The sequence below is a fragment of the Clinocottus analis genome, unplaced genomic scaffold (assembly GCF_023055335.1).
Source record: "Clinocottus analis isolate CAN_PGR_092001 unplaced genomic scaffold, fCliAna1.0.p SCAF_16, whole genome shotgun sequence".
Lineage (NCBI taxonomy): Eukaryota > Metazoa > Chordata > Actinopteri > Perciformes > Cottidae > Clinocottus > Clinocottus analis.
The window spans coordinates 18,180,413-18,190,412 of NW_027175887.1; the positions used below are offsets into that span (position 1 = coordinate 18,180,413).

Below are 10,000 nucleotides of genomic sequence, written 5' to 3' on the forward strand. Positions count from 1 at the left end.
ACATGAGGACGAAGCTCCGCCCACATAGAAACAAGAGACCCGCCCACATGCAGACAGAGCCCCGCCCACATGCAGACAGAGTCCCGCCCACACGCAGACAGAGCCCCGCCCACACGCAGACAGAGCCCCGCCCACACGCAGACAGTCCCGCCCACACGCAGACAGAGCCCCGCCCACACGCAGACAGAGCCCCGCCCACACTGTTCCAGTGGCGGGTCGAGTGTCAACAGGACAAAGAGGAACTCTCTGCTGACGAGCTGGATTTAGACCGCAGGCTAAATGAAGTGAACGATTAAAAGAAGAGAAACTGGGTCAGAGGAAGCGAGCAAGTAAATGTGAGATTAATGACAAGTCTAATATTTAACCCTTTAATGCTAAACCACTCATCACAACCAGAAGCTGGATGAAACCAGGACGTGATCCTGACGTCTGACCCTTCGATTGTTCTCACGTCAAACAGAAAAGATACATTTCCTCAAAGCAGTCGATCTGTGGCGGCTGCAGAATGTCCAACGCTGACAAGACCTGCCAGAACAGAAGACAACCGTTATTCTCTCTTGTATCCCGTGGACCTCAAACGCCTCTCTCTCTCTCTGTGTCGTCCTCACGTTGTCGTGCTTGAAGAAGCAAAGCATCCGCAGCTCTCTGAAGACTCTCTTACAGGACACCAGGTTCTGGAAGACGTTGGGCATCTTCTTCAAAGCCACTTTGCGACCGTCTCGCGGGTCCGTGACGGACCTGAACCAGAACCAGAGAGGAGTCACACAGTCAGGATTTCAGTTGCAACCAAATGAATCATTCATCTTTTGAGGCATTAATATCAAACACTCGCTGCTTCTCTCTCGCTTTTCCGTGTCTCACATGATAATTAACTCAACGTTTCAGATAAAACCAGCTGACCCGGCGTCCTCTAGAGGGACGGCTCCATCGATCGAGGAAATAACCGGCAGATTAGTCGATGACGAAAGTAAACTGAGATCAGCTGATGTGCTGCATACTGCTGATCATCATTTATAAGTGTTTGAGTGACAGTTAAACTCAAACTAAATCCATATAACGTCTGCGTTCGTGCAGAAATTCTTCAGCACACTTAAAGATGCTGTTGGGCGAATGCCACCAGGAGATTATGTCATCAAAGTCCCGTTATGGCCCTATAATAAACATAATAATAATAATAATAATAATAATAATAATAATAATAATGCTTTCTCACCAGACGACCCCAAACGCCCCGTATCCGATGGGCCGGTCCGGCTCCATCTCCGCCGGGCTCGGCACCTCGCTGGCCGGGTTGCTGTAGGGCTGCGGCACGGCGGCTCCTCCGCCGGCGCTGCCCCCCATCGCCGTGGGGTGGCGGGGCGTCCCGGCCGGGGCGGTGGGTCCGGTGAGGCACGGGGTGGCGCTGAGGCCCGTGGACGGAGCGCCGCAGGAGGAGTTGACGCAGAAGTACTTGTGGCCCAGCTCGGAACCCGGAAACAAGTCCCCACAGACGGTCTGCCGGCCGGCGCCGTGAAAGGCCATCCCTCCCGCCGCTCAGCGGGGAGCACAGGAACCGTCCGCTTCGCCCCGAGCCGCCGCTGCTGCCGCCGCTGCCGGCTAGGCGACGAGGACGCACGGCTCCACGCTCGGCATCGCCCCGGAGACTCCTGAGGGCCAACGCAGGGACAGAAACCACTCAGCGTCACAGTCTGGACTTCCTGTTAGAGCGCCACACGCTTCAGCAGGCCGGGTCAACGATAACAAGCTGAGTGCTCTGTCAGACCACTCAGAATAAATCTTTTTTTTTTCTTTTATATATTCTGATATCTTAGATATAGATATTCTGTTTTAGAAGATCTATATCCAAGATATCAGAATATATCCACAAATGTATTTATTTTTAAAAGTAAAAACAATTAATAATGATGTAAATAAAATTATGTAAATAATGATTGAAAATGAATTATTAACTTTCAGTCCATGTTTTTAATAAAAAGAGCAAGAATATTGATTATTCTGTAAAATATAAAATAAAACCTTAAGTAAATAGATGGACGAGTATAACAAAATACACATGTAAACACAAACACGATAAGAGCCTTTAAACATGTTTACTAAATGTCACATTAATATAAATGAAAAATCTCATTCTTACCTGGTGGATTAGTGAAGCTGCTCCGTTAGCTTAGCTTAGCAGGATCCCAGTTTAGCGAAGATATATCCAAAATATTAAAATAGATAAATATAAAACCTCGGAAACAGAAGCTGTCGGTTAATCCTCACGGCCACAAGCAGGTAAATACACGTTGTTGTTGTTTCTTAATGTTTTAAATGACGGATAAATAGGAGAAGCCCAGCTAGCTGCAGTGCTAACCAGCTGCTAGTGCTAACGGGTTAACTAGCTTAGCTAACTAGTTTAACCAGTCGGTTAACAGTGACCTACATACTTCAAACAGAACGCGTCTGTTGTGGTAATTTGATTCGGAAACAAACAAACTGTATTCCGGTTAAATTAAAGAAAACATGCAGCGGAAACTGATCTTTAAAAGGCCGTAAAACCAGGGATTTTGCTACGGGCTAACGGCGCTGCTTCCCGGCTGCAGGACCCGCGAGCCGCCGGCTAGCTTTGGGCTGCTCACTAGCCGGCCATCTCGTCAGGAATCCGGCGAACGAGCGACACGCGAGGACGTTTGTGTCGTGATCAAGGCACGAAGGAGGCTCATCCAGAAAACCAGGCTCGTCCGGCAGGTCTTCTGGAGGTGTGGGGTCCGCTTTAAAGCCCCTTCGGTCGGGTTCACGGCGGCTAGCTGGCTAGCGGGTCCGGGAGGAGGAGCTGGAGGAGCAGGTGGGGGAGGGGCTGTAAACACTGTGCTGGAGGTACAAGTACCTCTACTGAAGTACAAGTACCTGTAAACACTGTGCCGGCGGTACAAGTACCTCTACAAAAGTACAAGTACTTGTGAACACTGTGCTAGGGGGAGTATTATTTTATTGAGGTACAAGTACATTCACTGAAATAAAAGTACTTCTGAGGTAAAAGTATCTTTACTGAAGTACAAGCATCTATACTGAGGTATGTACATTTACTGAAGCGCAAGTACCTCTACTGTGATACAATACCTTTATTGGAGGTACAAGTACCTGTAAACACTGTTCTGGGAGGAGTCTGACTTTACTGATGTACAAGTACCTTTACTGAGGTACCAGTACATCACTGGTAAAATACTTTGGTACAAGTAAAGTAAGTAATACCACAAAGTAAAAATACTGCAGGTACTGAGTATGGCTGCGAGTAGTTTTGTGTATTTAAACTAAATGTATTGAAGCAGAAGTACACAGTAAAAGTACCTCACATCTGTTACTCAGTACTTGTTAAGATCACTTCAACTGTACTGCTTTTGTTTTGTAGTTTTTTAATACAGAAGTAACGAGGCGCTATGCATCAAGTACAATCAATATGCACGGCCACAAAGTACACAAAGTACATGGCAATAAACTTCTTCAAGAAATACAAATCATCATCCAGAGAGAGAGAAAGACCAAATGAAGAAGAGGAGGCATCACTCAAAGTTCACTGGAGAGAGAGAGAGAGAGAGAGAGAGAGAGAGAGAGAGAGAGAGAGAGAGAGAGAGAGAGAGAGAGAGAGAGAGAGAGAGAGACAGAGACAGAGAGAGAGAGAGAGTCTGCCTCCTCCAGATATAAAAGTGTTTTAACTCTTCAGTCTGAAGGCAAACTGGAGCTAAAAGTTCATAAACAAACAAACATGGTGGAATATAAATGATCTAAAAACACTTTACAAAATCATGACGATGTGCGAGTCAGTCGACAGTCAAAACAACGAGGTGATGGCGAAAAGGGACCGCTAACTGCTAGCTAACCGCTAGCTAACCCACGGAAATCAAACACACGGAGCTCTGAGGTTTCCTCGTCGTCTCTTCCCCGTCTTCAGCTCGTCGGGTCCAGTTTGCAAAGTGTGTGTGTGTGTGTGTGTGTGTGTGTGTGTGTGTGTGTGTGTGTGTGTGTGTGTGTGTGTGTGTGTGAGAGAGAGAGAGTTCAGCTGTTTCCGCCTGCTGACGGAGGTAAAAGGACGGAAAGGCGTCTCTCAGTCCGAGAAAACATCTGGAGAGTGAAGACAAAAAGCCGGTAAATCAAACTGACACAAAGAAACACGACAAAGACGCACAAAACAGCTGCAAGAAGACAACATAAACAAAGAGACACAATACAACAACAAAAAGATTTAAAATGGCCACAAAGAAACACGACAAAGAGACTCAAAACAGAAAAGAAACCAAAATGGTGACCAAGATAAACAAGTTTACGGACTAGAGATACACAGACACACACACACACAGACACACACAGACACACAGACACACCCCTGGGTTGGATGCGTGCTAACTGTGGGCCGGGGGCCCGATGCCGGAGCAGTCCGCCACCAGCAGTCCCACCACCGCGGCGGCGCCGGACACGGCAGCGGCGGCGTCGCCGCTCGATGGGTCCGGGGCGGCGTCGCCCTGGTCGGCGTGCGTGCCCATGTGACCCTGGAGCTGCGTGGCCGTCTTGCACTGCACGCCGCACAGCTGGCACAGCAGCACGCCGCCGGCACCCGCCCCGCCGAAGCCGCCGCGCGCACCGCCACTCTCCTTCCACTCCTGACCGTGGTGCTTCTGAGCGTGAACCCTCAGGTAGGTGAGCGTGGTGAAGCCTGGAAACAAGAGACACTACCGCTTTAGTCCACAGGGGGCACTAGAACCAACACTACCTCTTTAGTCCACAGGGGGCACTAGAACCAACACTACCTCTTTAGTCCACAGGGGGCACTAGAACCAACACTACCTCTTTAGTCCACAGGGGGCACTAGAACCAACACTACCTCTTTAGTCCACAGGGGGCACTAGAACCAACACTACCTCTTTAGTCCACAGGGGGCACTAGAACCAACACTACCTCTTTAGTCCACAGGGGGCACTAGAACCAACACTACCTCTTTAGTCCACAGGGGGCACTAGAACCAACACTACCTCTTTAGTCCACAGGGGGCGCTAGAACCAACACTACCTCTTTAGTTTACAGAGTATTTCTATGTATACTTTTACTAAAGTAAATGAGCAGAGTAGTTTTTCCTCTACTTTTTAAAACTTTTTTGTTTTGCATTATTTAGAACTGATCCATGACCAAATAGAGCAGAAGATATTTGTTATCATTAAAGAAGAGCGGCTCAAAGGAAGCTCTCGTAGCTCCTTCATAATAAAAGCCCCCCGCTCCTTCACAATAAAAGCCTTACTGCGGTTGCAGAGGTGGCAGGCGTGGTGCTGCGACTGGTTGTGGACCCTCATGTGGTCGGTGATGTAGGCGGCGGACAGCAGCTTCCCGCAGATGTGACAGGGCACCTTCTCCTCGTGGCGGATGAGGTGAGCGCGCAGACGGTCCCGCGTGGCGAACGCCGACGTGCACGTCTGTGGAGGAACGAGTGCAATTGATGGTTTCAGGAGGCAGAAAACAAAGTGAAACTTCAGTTTTAAGTGAGCAGAGAGGGACTGAGGTTATTTAAAGATCTGTTTTTTAAGATGCTGTGAATACAGAACTCGACCTGGTAGAACCTCATATGTTAAATATCTCTCCGATCTCTTCATCGTCTCACAGCCAAAAGAAAAAGTCTGTTTGTGTCCAAAACTGTAAACTATGGATGCCCATTTCTGCCACAAAAAAATCATGACAAAAAATATGAATAAATCATAATTATGAACAAAAAAAAGTATGACCAAAAAAAACATGTATGACAAAAAAAAAAAAAAAGTATGACCGCCCCCACAATAAAGTATGACCAAAAAAAAAGACTTTTTTTTTTTTGTTGAAATTATGAGATAAAAAGTCATAATGACATAGTAAGTGTGCATGCGCTGCCTTCACATGTCTCTTCATCCCCTCGCCGGTCTAACCATGCTAACTATGCAAAATCTGATTTATTTCTTTATATAATAACCTCTTCCCCGGCTCGGTCATTATTATATTATATTTTTGAAGACCCTGAGAGATAAAATACATCCCATAAATAATCTAAAAACATTTGTTTTTATTTCCACTTCAGTGCTGATCGATCATTTGATTTTTGTATTTTATTATTTGTTTACAACAAAGCAGCTTCATTAAAACCATCATCATCATCATCATCATCCAGTGTTTCATGCTCTATGTGATTCACAAACCCATATTGGCTGAACTCCAGTAAACAGACAGATGAAGACGTTACCGTGCACTTGAACGGTCGCTCTGTAGAGTGCACCTGTCGGACGTGGCTGTTGAGGTGGTCCGGTCTGAGGACAGAAACAGTCTTATTAACACCTTATTAACACCTTATTAACACATTTTATTAGAGTCAAGACGCTCCATGTCTGCATGCAGAAGGTTGAATAAGAAGAGAGGAAACCAGGAAGTCATTGGTCAAAGAAACTGGAAGCTTAGATTTTCACAATAAAAGCCCTTCCTCTTTCCATTTCCCTGCTGTGAACCTGCACATGTCCCCTCTGTGGGACGAACAAAGGACGATCTAATCTTGTTGACAGGCCGTCAGACGAGGTTTAAAACCTCTCAAAAACACATTTAAAGTTCAACAATTAAACCCGGGTGAATACAAACGTCTGAACTAAACCGTTTTCATCCGTGAGAATAGTTGCTATTGAAGAGAAAACGCCACCGTTTTAACTACATCAACTGTATTAAAGTCTGGTACCGAGAGAAGGCCTTGGCGCAGTGAGGACAGATGTAGGGTTTCTCCACGCCGCCCTGGTGCGAGCGCACGTGGTAGCTCATGCGGTCTTTCCTCTTGAAGCGCTGCTGGCAGACGGGGCAGCAGTACGGCTTCTCGTCCGAGTGCGACAGGCGGTGGCGGTTCAGGTGGTACACGTCCCGGAAGGCCTTCCCGCAGGCCTCGCAGGCGTGGTTCTTCCTCACCTGGTGGGGGTTCGGGTGAGGGTTCGGGTTCTGTGGGGAGATGGCGGCGGCGTCACGGTTCATCAACTCAAAGAGGACTCACAGGACGTTTTTACTCATTATCTTTCTCCAGAAAACACAATTCAAATGATAATTAAATAAAATATATTATGTTTATGGTACTATAGCAGAGGCTGAACGCATCACCATGTACCACACCTGGTTCTCCGTTAGCGGTGCTGCTAACTTTATTAACTGTCTTTATTGTTGACAAAAGGCGGCAGAGAGCAGATCCTTCTGTTCTGATCTTCTGTATCTTTCACAATAAAAGCCCCATGACGTACAAACTGGACAAAGTAATGTTGGTGACTAGAAGGACTAGAGAGAGAAGTCAAAGTTGAATAAAACAGAACCCACCTGCTCCACGGAGCCCACCACCACCACCGCCGCCTGGACGGGGGCCGGCGGCGCCGCGGCCATGGTTGCGTTAGCCGGGGCGCCGGATACCGAGATCTGCGGCGGCGCCTCTTGGTGGGCGTGCTGGGGGAGGGGTCCCGGTGCGGGGGGCGGAGCCTGAGCAGGAGGAGGCAGAGCGAGCTGGAGCAGCGACAGCGGGACGGTCTGCTTCTCCACCCGACCCGCTTTGCCCCCGTCCTCCTTCTCCCGCGCCGCCCGGTCCTTCATCTTGATGCCCGTGTGCACCGACTGGTGCCGCCGCAGGTTGTAGCTGTTCTTGAACTCCTTGTTGCAGGTGGAGCAGACGTGGGCGGGCCGGCCGGGCTTCACCTGCAGCTTGACTGGAGGAGAGAGACTCACCTTTATTATAAACACATATATACACATTTATATCTAACGTTGTTCATCTCATCCATGAAGTAACCAGTACCAGGAAGCGGGTCCTCGCTCAGCGCGGCCGTGTCCACGGTGGACGGAGGAGAGCCCACGTGCTCGGCCGGCGGCGCCGAGCCGGAGAGAAGCAGATCGGACTGCAGCGGCGCCTCCACCTGACCCTGAGCCGCCGGAGTCTGAGGACACACGGTACAGGTCACAGTACTACTACTAGTACTACTACTGATCATTAAAAGAATTATACCAATACTACTAATATTACAACTAAGAATAGTACTACTGATACTAATACTATAAATCATAGACTGAATACCAATACTACTACTAATACTGCTAAAACTACAACGACTAATAATAATAGTACTACTACAAATAATAATATGAATCATGAAAAGAATACCAACACTACTACAAATAGTACTCATAATACCAATATTACTACCAATAATACACAAATACTACATGTGTTTTTATGTCTGTTGATCAATTTATTCATTCATCAGGATTATGATGAATCCTGTTTCTTAATAGTTCAGATTGAGCTCCAGATGAACGAAGTGTGTATTAGTACCACAGTAAAAGTATGTATTAGTACCACAGTATAATATAGTTTTCACATTAATACATGAGTTAAGGAGTTACATTAATACTCTCATGATAAAATATACATTATTACAACAGTTTGAAATGTATTCTGCTAAATAAAAAGTACCAGTGACAGAGTATTTACACTGTGTGGTGTTAGTAGTTGTACTGCAACATGGTATTCATACTGTAGTATTAGTACTTGTTTTTACCACAACAGAGTATTTTCACTCTTGGGAGGGGAGTGGGGGCTCCATCCTGACCCCCCTGTGACCCCCCACAACAACAACAACAACAACAACAACAACAACAACAAAGCAGCTCAGCATCAATCACTCACCTGAAAGAGGAAGTTGCTCCAGGAGGTGTCCATCTTGAACCCCAGCAGCTCACCGGGGAGGAGGAGGAGGAGAGGAGGAGGATGAAGAGGAGGATGAAGAGGAGGTGGAGGAGGAACCAAACACGAGGCCTCTATGTCCTCCGCACCTGTCCGGCTTTAATGGACGATATTCAGCTTCTATGAGTCATGAGTTAATGTCTGTTGGCGCCAAAACGCTTTTGAGGCCATGTTTGTTTGTTTTAATGGTGCGTTTTAAAAAAATATAATTTGCTTAATGTCCACTGGACTAGCACAACTATTTGGTGAATTGCATGCAAACAAATAAAAAACAAGAGATAGTGTGCATGCGGAAGATGAGCAGGACGTCGCGCGGAGCATAGTCGCAGCTGTGCAGAAGCTCCGGGAGGAAGGGGGGAGAGAGGGGAGAAAAAAAAGGCCGCAGCGTCGGGGTCCTAAGCCTCGGCGTTGCGTACAGCTCGTCCCCCAACTAGAGAGCTCCCGGTCGGCCGCGGTCCATGGCTCCGCCTCGGTGTTTCGATCGACGGGGTGACATCTTTCTCTTTTTTTGAAAAAAACTCTCTCCCTCTCTCGCGCGCGCCCTCCCTCCCTCTCCGTCTTTCTTCCTTTTCTTTTTTTTCTTTTTTTATTTATCTCTCCTTCACCCCCACTCTGTCCCTCTCCGCTTTAAAGGGAAAGTGTTTGTGCGCGCGCATCCAGCCGCCCACCCGCCTCGCGGACCCCGTCTCGTGCCGTCCCCCTTCTCGCCCCCGTCGCTGCCGTTTCTCTTTAGGCCGACAAATAATGAAATCCGACATTTAAAAAAAGAGAATCCGCTCGGCTCGTTCGTGTCCTCTACTGAGGGTTTAAAATATATAAAAATAAATAAATAAACCGGTGTTCGTCCTGTCACCGGAACCTCTCTCCGCTAAAATGGTGTCGGGTTGAGCTAAAACAAGGCTTCCTTAAAGGGAACGGCGCGCGCAAGTGCAACAGCTGGATTCTAACCCGACGTCTATTGTCGAGCGGGTTTCACCAAACTCTATTCAAGAAAATGTCAAATGTCACGAATACTCGCCTTAAGTTCATTATAATAACCACAAGAAGCGATTCCAATGATCGTTTTTCATCCAGTAAGAAGCACTTATGAATTCGGTATTCCTTAAATACCCCAAAGTGTTGTATTAAAGTGCTTTAGCTTTTTAATTATTTCCTACCACTAAAGTACACGTTAGAACTGCTGTATTCTCACCCCACGTCCATTTTACTGGGTTTCACCAAACTCCATTCAAAAAATCAATGTCAGATCTAGTTATT

The 10,000-nt window shown here is 47.2% G+C and overlaps 2 protein-coding genes across 2 annotated transcripts in view; both read right to left on the reverse strand.

The window, feature by feature from the left end:
• The window catches only part of nlk1 (nemo-like kinase, type 1), a 12,324-nt gene extending 9,528 nt beyond the window's left edge, over positions 1-2,796 (reverse strand). Inside the window, exons 1-4 of the mRNA XM_068578037.1 lie at positions 2,135-2,796; positions 1,214-1,646; positions 609-738; positions 470-525 (exon numbers count right to left, since the gene is read on the reverse strand). Coding sequence (XP_068434138.1) covers positions 470-525; positions 609-738; positions 1,214-1,521 — 494 coding nt within the window. The 5' untranslated portion in view covers positions 1,522-1,646; positions 2,135-2,796. The remainder of the gene's footprint in view (positions 1-469; positions 526-608; positions 739-1,213; positions 1,647-2,134) is intronic.
• A 579-nt stretch (positions 2,797-3,375) lies between these two features.
• Positions 3,376-9,375, reverse strand: LOC137786280 (myc-associated zinc finger protein). The gene is made up of 8 exons (XM_068578044.1): positions 8,687-9,375; positions 7,799-7,937; positions 7,330-7,709; positions 6,713-6,963; positions 6,233-6,296; positions 5,267-5,438; positions 4,359-4,687; positions 3,376-4,098 (listed from the first exon to the last, which is right to left on the reverse strand). Exons 1-7 carry the CDS (start codon positions 8,717-8,719, stop codon positions 4,377-4,379), a joined length of 1,350 nt encoding a protein of 449 aa, XP_068434145.1. The 5' UTR covers positions 8,720-9,375; the 3' UTR covers positions 3,376-4,098; positions 4,359-4,376.
• Positions 9,376-10,000: the final 625 nt, after the last annotated feature.

Coding starts and splice junctions, on each gene's coding strand:
- LOC137786280 (XM_068578044.1), bottom strand. CDS start 8,719: ATGGACACCTCCTGGAGCAACTTCCTCTTTCAG. Junction 7,710..7,798: donor GAGCGAGGACCCGCTTCCTG/GTACTGGTTACT, acceptor TCTCTCCTCCAG/TCAAGCTGCAGGTGAAGCCC. Junction 6,964..7,329: donor TGGTGGGCTCCGTGGAGCAG/GTGGGTTCTGTT, acceptor ATCTCCCCACAG/AACCCGAACCCTCACCCGAA.